Raw genomic sequence first — 16,947 nt, 5'->3', positions numbered from 1 at the left:
ACAAATTTCAGCACTAAAAGGGCTGGAGAAATACAGCAGGGTGAGGGAAGTTCCACCTCAGTGTCTGTGTTACAAAACATTAGATGACAAGCAGATTTTTACTGAATGGTATGGGGCCTCTCAGGTAAGTATAAAACAGGAAGGCTACAAATCCTGCAAAGGAGGTAGCAGTGGGTGAAAACAGACAGAATTTACACTTATCACCAATGTCTCGCCGCGACCAAATCGACCCTGTTCTCAAGCCCACAGCTCTGACACCACAACCCTCCCTCTCATGAGCAGTCTCAAAGTCTGGCCACATTTGGTTTGGTGACGGCTGACTTCAGACCTCATAAATATTATGTAACCCTAGTCTCTTTGCCTCTAGCCAACCAGCCTGACTATGCAAGTGACAAACCGACATTGAGAATTTATGAGCTCTTCGTATTAGTAAGACATGTTTCCTTTTGAATTATCCTAGCCTATAGCCCGAAGCAGATCATAATTATCATTCCTTTTGCCACACAAGTCTGAAGATCTACATGTGGTTTAGGCAGCTACATTAGTATGCTTCCACGTCTTAGGAACATCGATAAATAAAAATCCATATGTGACAAATGAAAAACAGATGAATTTGTGTATTGCTATAATTTTAAAAACTATTTTGGCTAATTAAAATTTAGTCCCAGTCCATACTGTATCTGTAGAAAATAACTATCTTATTAGAGATGTTTTTCAGTTCACCATCAAAGAAGTGATGGTGCTGTTCAGTTTGTTTGGAGTGGGGTATTCAGGCAGGCAGTGATCTATATTGTGGATAAAGTCAGTTCTACACTAAGATAAATATGTGGTCTTAATGATTTGGAATGCATTTTCCTACATGAACAATGTGGCTAAGCCCTTAGGTTAGCCCATTTATCCATAAGATAACTGAAATTCTACACATTTGCAAAGAAAACAACAAACTAAGGAACACTTCAGCTGTAAACCCATATTTTAGCAATGTTAGGGGTTTTTACAGAGAATACTGGTGCCATTTACAAAATAGTTTCTTTTCTTTTTTCCTTTTCTTTCTTTCTTTTCTTCCCCTAGTAGTTGAAATTGAACCTGGGACATGGTAAGAAAGCACTCTACCACTGAGCCACTCCACAGCCCTCACAACAGTCTCAAGGAAAATGTTCCAGACTGTTGGACAAGTAGGAAAAGGGGGAAAGTCCATTTTGGAGATTCCTACCACTTGTTCTCAGCCCCTTCCTTCCACATTCAAGTGGAAGGAGGATGGAGGCTGATGTCCCTGAGCACAAAGAGAAGAGAGACAGGCCAGGTTGCACTCCTCATGATACCCGTGCAGCCTACAGAGCCAGGGTCCTCACACTGCTTCCCACTTCCTGAAGTTCACATAGCTCTGCTCACCTAGCACCTTCATACCACAAAGAACACCTCAAGCCCCAGCGCAGCCCCTGGCAGGAAACACGGTGGCTCTGGAGGACTGATGTCACTCTGACCAGAGCTCACCAAGACCCAGGTGTTTGTAACTCAGATGGAGCCAGTAGAACTGGACTGGGAGCTTCTGTTCTGGCTCTCTGATCTACTAGCTGGACCACCTTCTGCAAGCTACTTAACTGCTTCATGCTTCAGTTTCTTTATAAGGATAAAGTAAGCCTTTACAGGTTAAGTTCTCACCAGCACAACAGCAGGCACACAGCAGTCAGTAAGCTGAGCTGTCACTCGTTACTCATTGACTATCACAAGGAATGAAAAAGTACAAAAATGCTCTCTGCTTTTTTAAACCTATACCTTTATTTTTCCTGATTGTTGGAGTACTGTTTGCTACACAGGAAAATGTAACTTAGCAAGTAGCTATAAATGTCCAGAAGGAGTTTACAGCACCTCTGAAATACTTCCCTACACACACAGAGTCTCCAAATAAAACCTGGAGTTTTAAGTTACAAGTACATATGAGTTACAGACAACAGTGAACTATTTTATCTATGCTGTTTTACTAATAACATTGTAAGAGAAAGCATTTAAAAAGTCTGACAATACCAAGTACAGGTAAGGATGTGGAGCAACAAAAATTCAAATTCTGCTGGAGGGTGTTTACTGGTATAACCACTTTGAGGAACTGTCTGTCAATATAAAGTTGCAAGTTCAATCTGAGGCATATACATAATAGAAATACATAAAGAAGTACCAAAAGACACACAAAAGAATGCTTGTAATCGAAAAAAGTAGAAACAACCAAATGTCCATCAACAGTATAGGATGGACAGGTTATAAAATGGAAGACTATATGGCAACCAGAATGAATGAACTACAATTACAGGCAATAGCATGAATAGATTTTCAACATATAAAATCAGTGTTTAGGAATCTGTATATAGGGGGTAAAACAATAAAAGAAAGCAAAGAAGAAAATTGGTAAAGTGGTCACCTGGGCGATGGTAGGGGTTTGGACTGGGAAGGGACATGCAGAGGTGGACTGAGGTGCTGGCAATGTTCTGCCTTTTCAAAACAAGTACAAGATGTGATTAAAATACATTTAAATAAAAAAATTTATTACAGTAAAAGACACATTGCCATTAATCCCCCTCAAAATACTCTCCCTCACTTCACACATACTCATCTCATTGTTCTTGCCACTTTTTTGAAGAAGTTCTGGAAGTCTTCTTTCATGAATTTTTTTTTTTAAACAAAGTAGGTTCAAAAAATACAGTGGATGTGGTTGCTATATGTCATCCAACAGAAAGGCAGGCTTGTGAAAACATTACAGTGTGTCCTCACCCACCTTACTCACTGGATCTGGCACTGTGTGACTTGTGGCTCTTCCTCAAAGTAAAAGTGAATATGAAAGGTAAACATTTTGAATCAATTCAGGACATTGAGGCAGCCATAACAGCACAACTAAAGACATTCACGAAAGAAGACTTTTAGAACTGCTTCAGAAAGTGGCAAGATTGATAGGGTAAGTATGCTTGAAGTGAGAGGGGAGTTGTTTGTGGTTTTTTTGGAGATAGAGTCTTGGTGTGTGGTTCAGGCTGGCCTTGAACTCACTATATAGCCCAAGCTGGCTCAAATTCTCAGCAATCCTCCTGCTTCGGTCTCTCGAGTGCTGGGATTACAGGTGTCCGCCACCATGCCCAGCAAGAGGGGAGTATTTTGACGGGGATTAATAGCAATGTGTCTTCTGTGATTTTTTTTTTTTTTTAGTACTGGGGATCGAACTCAGGACCTTTCACTTGCGAGGCAGGTGGCGGCACCACTGAGCTAAATCTCCGGTCCCTACTGTGATAACTTTAAAAAATTTAAACAGCATTTTTTTTTTGGTACCGGGGATTGAACTCGGGATCTTGCACTTGCAAGGCAGGTGGTGGAACCACTGAGCTAAATCCCCGGCCCAAAACGGCATATTTTTTATACCTCATACACAGGTAATTAGTATGTGTTTTATACTTATTAAACTGTATATTTGTCTAAATGCCTGGGGAGAGACTTTTGCTTAAGGAATACAGCAAATTCTCATCAAGGAAATAAGAATGAAAAAATATAACTACACTCCTGTATAGTTTGTTTGCTTGTTTAAAGCATAAGGAAAACATTTTTTTTTTTTGGTCCTTACTGAGGATTGAACTCAGGGCTTTCACACTGAACTATATTCCCAGTCCTTTTTCTCTTTTTTGAGACAACGTTTTGCTAAGTCACTAAGTTGCCTAGGCTGGACATGAACTTATGACTCTCCTGCCTCAGCCTCCCAGAGAAACTCATGCTTAAGGCTTAGTGGTGCCCGCTGCAGGCAGGAGAATGCAGCCTTCCTAGGTGCTCAGCAGACTCCTCCCGAAGGCGATGATTCACCAAAGGCCCCAAATGGAAACAGGCCATGGGGAGGGTTGCTTCTGGTTTGTCTTATTTTGTTCAGGAGAATGAGACATGGAGCTGAAAATATTTGAATCTTTAGATGGGGCATTGCCTCCTTCAAGAGGACACGGTAGATACTGCTTGAAATGCAATAAAAGAAATGTTCTGGTTTGCTATACGGTCAGGTGTTTTTGTTTTGTTTTGTTTTGTTTTTCCAGTGCTGGGGATGCAACCCGGGGTCTCTGGCATGCAGGACAAATGCTCTGCCACTGAGCTGCACCTCCAGGCTATGTACAATGGTTTTGATGAGCTTTGTGCATTAAGTCGATACCTTTGGTTTACATGTCCTCCTTTTCAGTTGTGTTCCGGTCTTCAGCTGAATGTTAAAAAATTTGGCTAGCAAAGTAGTAACCTTGAGTGCAGTTTTTTCAAACAGAACCTAGATTTGAATTTTGGCCCTGTCAGTCAACTGCTGGATAAACTGAAATAAATCACTTAATTTCTCTAAAAAATTTTTTTTCTAAAAATTTTTTGAAAGTACACGTTTGTTTTACACATTTTCTTTCTTACATATTTCACAGTAAAATAGAAAGGAGGAAGAAGGAAGGAAAGTAAAAAGAAAGAAAGCTAGAACTAGAAAACAAAACAAAGTATTCCAGCAATCAGGTCTGTATATCATGATGCAAGAAATTTAAAATATTCATTATTACTTTAAATACAAATATTTTTTAAATTAGGGAAAATAAATCAGTAATAATTCACAACTCAATATACAGTGAAAACATTAATAGTATAAATTGGCTATACTGTCTTCAGTTGACTAGGCCACAAGACATTTTATTTGTAAAATTTTTAAAAAATGAATTCTTGGAATTACTCTCTTACTATAAACTAGTTAATACCCTTTATGGATAATAACTATGATCTTATTCTAGAGCTTTTAAAACTGATATTTTAATTGATAGCTGGAATAATGCTTGTTCACAAAGAAAAAGCTACTAAATTTTCTTAGCAAGAAAACTATCTTTTTGAGAACTTACAAATAGCATGACTGATATTATTTGTAGTAATTTACAAAGAAACTTCATATATATTATCTAATTTTGTCCAACAACTTGTATAAGGTAAACTGGACAATATCCTTGTACCTGTTTTACAGACAAAAGAAATCCCAAAATAACAAAGCTGAAGCGCAAGGAGGTTAAGAAATTTGTCCAAACCCCAAAGTTACAAGTGGCAAATCTGGGTTTCAAACCTCAGCCTATTAAAGCCTATTAAAAACCCTAAAAAGCCTATTAAAACAACAACAACAAAATCTTTTTATTACAGAAAATGTCAAACACCCACAAAAGTAGACATAAATGTAATAAGCCCCTATGTACCTAAAAGCCAGTTCAGTGTTTTACGGCAGCCCATCTTGTTTCAGCTAAACTATTCCCTCTTCCATTACATTACTTTGAAGCCAATCTCAGACATCATATAATTTCATTTATGAATATTTATTTTAATATATCTAAAAGAGGAAGATTTTAAAAAATGATTTCACAATATATTACCATACCTTAAAAAAACCAATAGTACTTCCTTAGGATCATCAAATATTTGATCAGTCTTCAGATACTCTCCTTTTGTCTTTTTAAGAACAGACAGTTGACTAAAATAGGACCTAAATAAGGTCTGTTGCATTTGATTGACCTATTTCGTAGTCCAGTTTTAATAAGTTAATTTGTATTGTTTGCCTTGTAATTTATTTGTCACAGGTATTTATTTGTCTGCATTTCTCGCATACTATAATCCACTAGTTGTATCTCTAATTTTTATCATAAGATAGAAATACTAATCACTCAGACTTAATAAAAGACATGACCCCTCCACTTTTTTAGTCTCACACTTTCATTTTTGAACGTGGGATGGGGCTGAGAGATTAGAGGTAACAAGATAAGACTACAATTTGAAGGAGGGGAAAATCCAACTCCAAATGGATTTTTCTTGAAGAATGAAACCTAAAACCAAAAGAAAACAGGTAAAATGAGCTATTGAAATTCGGGGCCTGTGAATCAACCCTTGCTCCCTACATCTGGCAGCACTTAGCCCCCCCAGGGCATGCTGGTGCCCTAGGCACTGTTCACACAGCTGACCAGCCGGGCAACAACAAAGGACATGGAAGCTGTAACAGAGGCAGCAGGTAACCATCAGGCTGACCACTTGGCCTAGGCACTTTGACAAAACACACAACAAGCAACTGGTTATTCCCATGGCTGAAAAATCAATGACCAAGGGCTTTTTTTTTACCATTCAAATTCCACAACGTGCCTGTTAAGTCACTGGGTTACTTCCCTATTTTAATCAAGGTCCGCAAACCCTCCCTTTGCTTTCAGACACTCAATGAAAGCGTCAGAGATGAGCTATATAAAGCCACCTTGTATTCTTGCCAAGAACCCATCCAAGACTTCACCTAGACTATTTTGTGGACTGCACTCCCATACTGGAAAAAGTGAAGGTGCCAAATTATTTTGCAAACATTTTGATATTAGGCTCAAAAAATGGCATCCTCCATCTTATATAATATCCCTTTTACAATTCAGATGACTATAGTACTACATCTTTAAATAAGGCTCTCCTCTAAGCGAGCATTTCATAATTATCAAGTAAAGGCTTTGCCTGCCTTTCCCACAGCCTAAACCAGTGGTGTTGAACCTATGGCACACATTTATTTATTTTTCTTTTAAGACAAAAGATGTTAATGTATGAATTGTTTTTTCTAAACTAAAATCTCAGTTTCCAGGTTTAATTGCAGTGTTGGCACTTTGCAATGAACAAGTGGGTTTTGGGTGGTTGCAGTTTGGGCACTCAGTCTGTAAAAGGTTCGCCAACTCTAGCCTAAAACCTTCTTTTGAGGGGCCAGGGATTTAGCTCAGTGATGCTCCCGCCTGCCTCGAAAGTGCAAGGTCCTGAGTTAGATACCCGGTATCAAAACAAAAACAAAAACTAAAACCTTTTGGAGCCCCAGGTGGGGAGTAGCTTTCTTGTCTTCCAACAAGAATTTCTACCTTCCCCTCTTCCTCTGGGTCTTCACCAAGACTAAATTATTTATTTTTATTTATTTTTTGGTACTGGGCATCAAACTCAGGACCTTGCGCCAGTGCCACTGAGCTAAATCCCTGGGCCTTCAAGACTATTAAAACATACCCTGACAGGCATGGTGTTGCATGTTTGTAACCTCAAGAGGCTGAGGCAGGAGGATTGAGAGTTCAAGGCCAAAACCCTAACCCTGAGTTATATAATGAGACCCTGTCTCAAAACAAAACTCCAACAAAACTTGCTCCATCTAATGCAATCTTTGTAAAACACGGGCGTAATTACTTCTTCTAATGGGGATATTCCTTTTACCCAAAGAAATAATTCTACTAGTTGGAAATTTTAGTTGAGATGGTTTGGGGCCAATGGACCTTTTCAATCATTAGATTATACCAGTTGTTAATCTGTTGTATAAATATGAAGCTTGGGGAAAATTATATTTAGTTTTTCCTTCCAATAAAATCTTTCTGAATTATGAATTTATAAAAATAATGAACACTTAAAATATTCCTAAATTATCATTCAGTCTTTAATCTTCAAAGCAATTTCTTAAAACTAGGCAATAGGAACATGTTTTTAATGTCAGATACACTCACACACACACACATATATACATGTGGGTGTGTTTTTAATAGAAGTATGACATCCATTAACAAATGGATCACGTACAAGTAAATATTTGGAGAAGCTAAATATATTTTCATTTTTAAGTATAAAAGAAAATTAAATGAAAGACTTTCTTAGAATTATTTCCTGCTAATTGATGCTGCTCTAGCAGCTTCAATTTAAGATAAAAGGCAGAAAGGTAATTGCTGGCTGCACTAACACTGCTCATGACTTTATTACAAAACCAGAAGCACATCCAGGATCTGAATGTGGAAAGGTAACTTTCAAATGCTGAAGGCTGAGGCCAGGGTTCATGGGCTTAGGGTGCAGGCAGTGTTTCTAGGAGGGATAGCCCTCCTACCACACAGTAGCATTACTGCCTATTTTGTGTAGCTCATTTCCACTTCTGCAATACATTTAAAAAACAAGAAAAAGAAACAAGGTCTGAAGAATGAGCTACATCAGGGTTCACAACACTGAAGTAATTATTTTGTGGGCTATCATTTTTCATTCACACATTGTTTTGGAACATGTTTGTTTGGCCATAGCTACTCATACTGTGGGGAACCCTGAACCAGACAACACAGCCCCTAGCTCTGCTTCACTATATTAAATATAGTTTCTCCTAGTCTCACTTACTTATGTTTTATAAATGGGCAAGAACTAAAAGATGCTGCAGTTTTTATAGTTCAGGAAGGTTTTTTGTTTTTGGTACTGGGGATCTAACTCAGGACCTTTCATTTGCGAGGCAGGGGTGGTGCCACTGAGCTAAATCCCCAGCCCAGTTCAGGAAGTTTTAAGTATATTGTCTCAAAAATTTGCCAGGCATGGTGGCACACACCTGTAATCCCAGCACTTTGGGAGGATGAAGCAAGAGGATTACAAGTTCTAGCCCAGCCTGGGCAATTCAGCAAAAACACATCTCAAAAAATAAAAAGGGCTGAGAGGATGTAGCTCAGTGCAAAGGCCCTGGGTTCAATCCCCAGTACTTAAAACCCACTTAAGAGCTGGGGATGTAGCTCAGTGGAGCTGCATCTGCCCAGCAAGGGAAAGGTACTGAGTTCAATTCTTGGTACTGGGGGAAAAAAAACCCTTTTAGATATTTTTTTTTGTTTTTATTAGTATATCTGTATTGTACAAAGATTACACTCCTTGTGTGGAGTTGGTACATGTACATAACACATCTCAATTCTTTCTCATCCCCTCCTCCTTCCTTCCCCCTTCTTTCATTCCTTAATCCTCTTCCCATTTGAAATAGATCTGTCTCCCTACTTGTTATCTTTTATTTTTCTCTTTATTTATAATTTGGGTTTCTCATGTAAGAGAAACCTGTGATATTCAAGTTTGTGTGTCTGACTTATTTCACTTAACATCATGGTGTCAAGGTGCATCCATTTTCCTCCAAGTGAATCATCTGTCCTTCTTTATGGCAGAGTAGTACTCCATTATGTATAAATACCACATTGTATTTATCCATTCATCTGCTGCTGGACATATAGGCCACTTCCAATATTTTGCTATAAAAGTAAATAAATAAGTACATTTATAATTACTAGCAATAGTAAACTGTACTTTGAAAGGTGATACATTCTCTGGGAGTTTAATTGAATCTTTCCTGGTTTGTTAACAGTTTGACTACACATTGCCTGTTGAATTTTTATTCTTCTATTTCTAACTTTGTTCACACTGTGCTGTATCTAAGACTAAAAGTTGCTTCAACAATAAATACACGATTAAAGTAGCATACTAATCATAAGTTTGTGAGAAAATCAAGTATCAAGTTAGAATTCCTTTTTTGTTGGTTTTTGTTTCAGTGCCAGGGATCCCAGGACCTTGCGCCTGCTAAGCGAGTGCTTTACCACTGCCCCACACCTGAAGCCCACATACTGTTGGTTCTTCTTTGGTGGTACCGGAGATTGAACCCAAGGGTGCTCTATCTCCTCCTTTTATTACTATTTTTTTTTTTTTGGTACTGGGACCTTTTTATTATTTTGAGACAGGCTCTCGCTAAGTTGCCCAGGTTGGCCTGAAACTTGGAATCCTCATCCTTTAGCATCCTGAGTAGCAGGGATTACAGGCCTCAAAATATACTTTTTTTTTTTGGTACCTGAGATCGAACTCGGGTCCTTGCACTTGCCAGGCAGGTGGCAGCACCACTGAGCTAAATCCCCGGGTCAAAATATACTTTTAATGTTGTTAAATTATTAAACTGAATTCCTTCCTTTTTCCCTAAGAGATTTTTCCACTGTTGCTTCAAATTGTTACCTATCTAAACCTGTCATGGTTCACAGCAAAACAAACGTATTTTGCTCTACCGTTCTTTCTGTCAGAGATGGCCATGATATTACTGGTAAATGAAAAACCAAGCAGAAGATTCCAGGTGGGACAGCATAATCATCACACACACACACACACACACACACACACACACACACACTTGCAGAATTTACACATGTAGAAAAAAAAGTCTAAGTGAGGTTAATTAGTAAGCTTTCCACCTAAGACTCTTCAATGATTGTCAACTGCTTCTTGAAAACAGCTCCAAATTTTCACTAGGGCTGAGGAGACCTGCAGGGCTTGCCCTCCCACGCCCCACCTCTGCAGCCTCCTCCTGTTGTACTCTCCCTGTTTCTCACTGCCCATGACTACAGGAGCCTGTTTCTGTCCCTCTCTCATCTCTGCATTTGGCCTTTCAGAACCAGCTCTTCATGGCCCTGGTTCGTGACATCCCTCTGCCTCAGTGCAAATTCACTCCATCAGTGAGGCCTTCGGGACTACTCCAAAGTGCTCTTCCCAGGCACTTGAACTTTCTTATTTCCTTCAAAGGCCCTTTCCCATGCTGTAATCATTGTATCTGTCTACTCGTGTTTTACTGGCTCCCATAACCGAATGCTGCAACTCCGGCACTTTCCAGCCAACCCAGCACTCTGAGTCACTTGCCAAGCCAACAGGCTTGCAGTTGTAGGGCTCTGCCCTGCTTTTCCTTAGGTCTCTTCGGCCTGGAGAAATCCCTATCACTTTGCACCTAGATTTTCTTCTTTCAGTCTAACTTTAATAACTTGGACTTACATTTCTATCAAAACAACTATCCATATGAACAGACAGGGGAGTGGGTACAAAGTATAGTCAATTCAACTGCTGAAAAGCTGGGGATGAGAAAACGTCACACAAGCTTCCATGCAAGTCACAATTGAAGGTAAATTTAACATGATGAAAAAGCTTCTCTGAAATTATAATGAAAGTCAGAAAGAAAAAGCAAACAAGTACCTGTGTATATATGCATAAAATCCTAAAAGTGGAAATAGGAGAAAAACATGGAAACAAAGCTTCTGTATATAGGGAGGCCAGAGGGCTTGGGGGTGGGGGGTGGGATAGAATCAAATAAAATTTATTTTTAAAAAATCAAAATATACGCACACACATATTCTGTAACACACACTCTCTCTAGACATAGAGGTATATAGTTTTATGTGTTAGGTTGGGAGTTCTTGAGTATTTATCATCTATTCCAGTGTCTGGCATACAATCGGCAATCAGTACATTTGCTGAATGAAGGAATGTATCCATCACTTCACATTTCCTGGGTGATCTTGGCACATCCAACCTCATTCTTCTACATTCCTTTGAATTGGCCTGAAGGAGGACACTGGGGCGTGGGAACCCATCAATATTTCTACTGTTGTAAGTAATAATTCTCTGCCTCTGATCCAGGAACCTTGTTTTCTGTCAGGACAAAGTAGTTAAATACCAATACTAAAAAATCATCCCTTAGGGCCGGGGATTTAGCTCAGTGGTTTCGCCGCCTGCTGCCTAAGTGCAAGGACCAGAGTTCGATCCCTGGTACAAATAAACCCAACAAACCCTCATCCCCTTCCTCAGGAGAGACTGTGATGCAGAACGGTGGCTCTGGCTCACCAGTACTCACACCTGGTCAACTTGCCTGCAACTGTGATTGCACTATGGGCTCTCAAACTTTCTGTCCAGCTGTCTGGTCATGCATTCATCTTAACATGTCTCACAAACTGAATTACACTGGAGGGTGCACCAGAACAAATTTTAAAGATTACTATATTGTAAAAACAAAACTAAGCTAGAAAAGCAAGGAAGCCTTTCTGCTTTCTGTCACAAATGGGATGTGTAAGTAGGCAGCCAAGGGTTTGCTCTGAAAGCTTTCAAAGCCCATCTTAGAAGAGGAAAAATCTACAATGAGTAGGAGAGATTCATGAGCTACCAGTTAAAGTATGGGATTCTCTGGGCCAGGGATTTAGCTCAGTGGCACCATGCCTGCTTTGAAAGTGCAAGGTCCCGAGTTTGATCCCCAGTACCAAAAAAAAAAAAGGGGGATTCTCCCTAAGGAGAGGATAGATGTCAGCAATGATCACCAATGGCTAATAACATAACAAAAAGACAACCAAATATGTGCCTTCTGGGAGATGTATATGACATTGCCTACCATGTATTCCTGCCAAAAATCTAATCTTGAACCTGATCAAACTTCAGGATAGCAGTGATGGAACTATCAATGTATAAGAAACAGGAGAGGTAAAAAGGTAAAAAGGACATAGTGGGGATCGAGTCAGCAAAACCTATGGAGAATATCTATAGAACAAATGACCTGGTTTCTTCCACAAATAAATCACAAGAAAAATAAAAGAGAGGGAAGAAGAACTTATAGACTAAAAGATTGAAGAGATACAAAAGTTAAATGCAATGTGTGGTTTCCTAATTCCAACAAAGGACAATTAAGACATCTAGATGCTGATTTTCTTTTTTTCGAGACAGGGACTGCCCAGGCTGATCTTGAACTGACACCACAAAGCACCTGCCTTGGCCTCCCAAGTTCTAGCATTATAGGAGTGTGCCACCACACCCAGCTTGACATATTTTATACTAAGGAATATTATCAAGTTTTGTAAGGTTTAATGGTATAATTTTAAAAGTATGTATTTTTAGTATTTTAAGATACATACTAAAATACATACAGATGTAATGATACATGTAACATTTGCCTCCACAGATCACCTAGGGAGGAGGGGTACGGGAAGTGGATGAGTATGGGGAAGAGAATAAAGATTACCAACGGTGAGTGATAGGTCTATGGAGGTACACTATTCTGATGTATGTTTAAAATTTTCCACAACAAAAAGCTAAAGAAAAGAGATCCTCTCAGTTACAATATTACTCATCAACACATACCTACAGTAGCCGGGGATGGTAGCATACATGCACTTGTAGTCCCAGCTAATAGGACACTGAGGTGGGTGGATCCCTTGAGACCAGGAGTTCAAAATCAGCCTGGGAAATATCACAAGACACTTTTTAAAAAACAAACAACAAATACAATCCAACATTTACACCTGTCTCATGTGGTCCAGTAAATGTATCAGAATCATACTGGGTATTTATTAAAATACAGATCTCTGGACTCTGCACTAGAAAACCCAGTTTGGAACCCAGGAATCACTGTTTCAACAAGCTAAATTATTTTACACTCACTAAAGTTTCTCTTTTTTGGTTGTTGTTGTACTGGGTATTAAACCTAAGGCCTTTGCACTGAGCTACTTCCAGCCTATTTGTATTTTGAGACAAGACTTTGATAAATCACTAAGTTGCCGAGGATGGACTGAGCTTATGATCCTCTTGCCTCAGCCTCCCAGAATGCTGGGATTACAGACATGTGCCACCACACCTGGCCACACACTAAATTTCTAACACAATGATTCCTACATATAGTAAAGTTTAAGAACCACTGCATGGGCATTTTGTGTCACGTTTAATTTCTTACTTGTCAAGTGAGAAAATCAAAGGATGGGGATAAATTAACCACTGAGAGTTCACTTTGAGACTGTTAGGGCTTGTGTTTAGATATCTCCCCAAAGCCTCATGCTTTTCCAGAGGTGGCTGAATCTAGAGTGTGTGATTGATTCATGGCGAGGATAGGCCTAAGGGCACTAGGATTAAGGGCATGAGTGCTACTTGCCCTAAGTAGTCTGAGTAAGATAAAAGGGCAGAAAGACGCTCTTAAACTTTTCCTCTTAATACTTTCGCTGCTTCAGCCATCATGAACTGTTGGCCCTCTGCCACCCTGCCTTGGAGCCAGGCGATTATGGACTGAAACCGCTACAAACTGTGAGCTAAATAAACCCTTCCTCCTTTAACTTTGGGTATCAGGTATTTGTCTCAGTAACTAGAGAAAAATAACTAACACAGAGATCATGAAGGAACTGAGATCTCTGAGCCTCTCACATCTTGACTTTCTGGTTTACTGTTCAAGGACCAACTGAGCAACACAGCCTCACTTAAAATATATTATCATTTGCTTTTAAGTTCAGCTCAAGTTCCACCAGAACCAATTTACCCTTTTGACCCTTCAACAAACACACATACATACTTATACATCCATTGTAAGATAACTTTAAAAGAACTCTATCAGGATGTAAGAGATAGCCTGGCATTATGATAAAAGTGAAGGCGTTCATGGCCAAATCCCTTTGATTTGGCTGAAAACTGAAAGCCCATTTTCATTTGATAATGGCACAGTCTAAGGTATACAACAAGGGATCACCTGATTGCCACTGGAGAAGACTACTTGTCAGGAGGCCATGTCCTTTTTCACAGTGAGAGTTCTGGCGGCGAATTTTAACTGCTCAGAGAGGTTACTGGTTGGGCTTCATGGTTTGGTTTTTCTCAGAGCTCTTCTAATTTTTAAAGACATCCTTCCTTAGCTTCCATGCTTGGCAAAGGTCTTTCAGCAGGTAACTAGAGAAAGTATGAGTTGAGTAGCTTTCTGTTCATCTAACTGGCTATATTTATATCCCTCCCCTTTTAGGTATTAATCCAAGTGGTCTGATTTTTAATTAAGGGGGATTAAAGTGAGATACACAGGTCTTTAGGCAAAAATAAGCACGTTCGTTTTCCTTAACATTTTATTACGAAAAATTTCAAACACAGACAAAAGTCGAAAGAATTTTACTGTGAACACTCACACGTACAACCCAGACTCACAATTAACATTGTACTGATGCTTTTGCATATTTCTAAACCTTCTACTGTCTATTCATCAGGTCCTTCCCCCATACATTAACATGAATATCATTAACTAAACTTCAACATATACTTACAGGTTTCTTGTTCTTTGAATGAGGTAAAATTTACATAACTTATAGGCACAATTATTATGTGTACCATTCAGAGTTCTGACAAATGCATAAGCCTGTGTAATCAAACATCTATCAAGGTACAGACTGTGGGCTGGGCGGTGCAGCTCAATGACAGAGTGCTTGCCTAGCATACTCAAGGCCCTGGGTTCAATCCTCAGCACTGCAAAAGAAGAAGTGGGGAGGGGGAGGAGGAGGAGGAAAAAGGAGGAGGACAGGTGAGGAAGAGGAGGAGGAAGAAGGAGAAGGAGGAGGAGGAGGAGGAGGAGGAGGAGGAGGAGGAGAGGAGGAAAAAGAAGAAAGGAAGACACAGACTACTACCAGCATTCCAGGAGGGTCTCGTTTTCCTTTTCCAGCAAAACCCCACTTTACTCAGTACCTATGGAAGTGGTGAACTGATCCTTCCACATCATCAGGTGAGGTCAGGGAATGAAATCACTGTTAACATTTCCCTAGTGAGATAACTTAGGCCAGAGAGATTAAGTATTTTCTTAGATCACATTAATATGACATGAGAACAGAAACTTCAGTCTCTGAAGTTAGTTTAATGCTTTTTCTACTTGATTATGTACCAAATTCTCATTTTAAAACATCTTAAGTGAAATAAAATTCACTGACTTCTGTTTCCAAGCAAATAGACCATTTTTCCATAACCTTTTGTCAAGGGACACCTTTAAGAATAAATGGTATGGAGGAAAATAATCACAAATGCCTTTTAAAAAGAGACTAAAAATAATTCACATAGGAAATGCAATTAGTTTTAATTACATTGACTGCTAATACTCCCCCTGCAATCTTAAAAGCAAGTGTTTGAAACATATTCTATGAGATAAAAAGCTCCTAGTATATTACATAGCTATAAAGCTTACATTTGCCTAATGTTTGAATTTTTTTTGACTCCAAATCTTAATACAACTCAGATTTCAAAAATTAATAATTCTATTATTTCCCACACATGCAAGCAACAGCAGTAAGGTTACCATGGATATTCTTAGGATATCTGAAAACTACCAATAAATGGCATCTTTTTTATTTGTTTAATAACTGCTGTCATTCTTTTTGTAAGCAGCAATCACAAGATGTCAAACAAATTCTGCCTTGACTGTGGGTACTGATAGATGGCTCTGCTTGTTTTTATTAAAAACAAAAATATGTTCCCTCCATTAATTACCAACCCTGGAGAAGTGGGGCACTGCTGGGATGTTCACCAGCCTCTGGGAAGGCGGAGATGCAGCTAGAGAAAACCACAGAGCAAATGTGAATGCCGGAACACATTTTTCTTCAGCTCCCTTGGGGATCCCGGAACTCCAGTCTTAGATTCCCTTAAAGGGAAAAGCCTGAGTGTGTGTGGGGGCAGGGCGGGATCATGTTTATCAGTCACAACAGTTCATCTGGGCCCAGATCCAGGTAGTCTGCATGTCTAAATTTGATGAAATATAGGCGCCACCAGGTAACAGTAGTGGTCAGGGAGCTTGCCAGAAACCTGTAACTCAAAACTAAAAAATGAAATTAAAAGACTACTTTAGCCAGGCAAAAAGTAGTCTTTCTTTCTTCGGGATGCAATAACTGCAAACTACAAAGAGGAAAGAACAGACAATGCTTTGTGTATTTTAAAGCTTCTTCTTCCTAATGTGACATAACATCTGGGCCAGAAACATACACAAATATTTTCAAACTTGCATTTCCATATGGAACTACAAAGTATGAGCAGAACTTGCCCTCTTCTTCCTCCTTTCTCTTCTCTCCACGTTCTACACGGGCTCGGCCTGTGGCTGAAGCAAGGAGGTCTTGGGTGTATCCGGAGGGCAGGTACGTGGGGGCACCGGTGGAGGAGCAGACGCCTGACCCTGTCCTGTCAATAAACCCTAACCCCGACCTGCCAGGCCCCAGAGCTGCCTCTTCTCTGTCTAGCCTCTTCTCTAATTGCTCTAAAAATGACTCTTCGTTTTAAAGTACCTTTGTGTAAACATCCCACAGGAACTGACAGTCATCAGAATTACCACACAGTTCTAGATTTTAAGAGGTGCAAGAAAAAAGTCTTTCATTATGGGAGGACTTTGAAAAACAGTAACTGCTGTGCAAAACAATACTCATCACTCTTTTAGCTTACTCTGCAGGTGACATTAATTTTGACTTGTAAGGCTGTTTACAATGAAATGTTAAATCTTTTGATTAAGTTATTTGAGAGTAAAGATGGAGAAGTGATTTCTCCCACAGAAGCAAACTGTTTCTCCTTCCAAGCACCCCAGAGAGGTAAAGTGAAAGCCTTGTG

The 16,947-nt window shown here is 39.4% G+C and overlaps 1 protein-coding gene across 5 annotated transcripts in view; it reads right to left on the bottom strand.

Moving 5' to 3' along the window:
• Positions 1-16,947, bottom strand: part of Metap1d (methionyl aminopeptidase type 1D, mitochondrial) — a 95,216-nt gene that overhangs the window by 38,034 nt on the left and 40,235 nt on the right. For 2 of the 5 annotated variants that reach the window (XM_004857674.3, XM_004857673.3), the window contains 2 exons: positions 14,084-14,277; positions 12,715-12,813 (listed from right to left, as the gene is read on the bottom strand). The exons of 2 other annotated variants lie outside the window; for them this stretch is intronic. In XM_004857674.3, the coding sequence (XP_004857731.1) occupies positions 12,715-12,739 (25 nt within the window). In that variant the 5' untranslated portion in view covers positions 12,740-12,813; positions 14,084-14,277. The remainder of the gene's footprint in view (positions 1-12,714; positions 12,814-14,083; positions 14,278-16,947) is intronic. One more of the 5 variants, XM_021238573.2, reaches the window with a different exon arrangement.

This window comes from Heterocephalus glaber, unplaced genomic scaffold (assembly GCF_053883595.1).
Source record: "Heterocephalus glaber isolate CG9 unplaced genomic scaffold, H.glaber_assembly_v1.0 deba00000347, whole genome shotgun sequence".
Taxonomy (NCBI): domain Eukaryota; kingdom Metazoa; phylum Chordata; class Mammalia; order Rodentia; family Bathyergidae; genus Heterocephalus; species Heterocephalus glaber.
The sequence above is the reverse complement of the archived record's forward strand: the minus strand, read 5'-3'. Positions and strand labels throughout refer to the sequence as shown.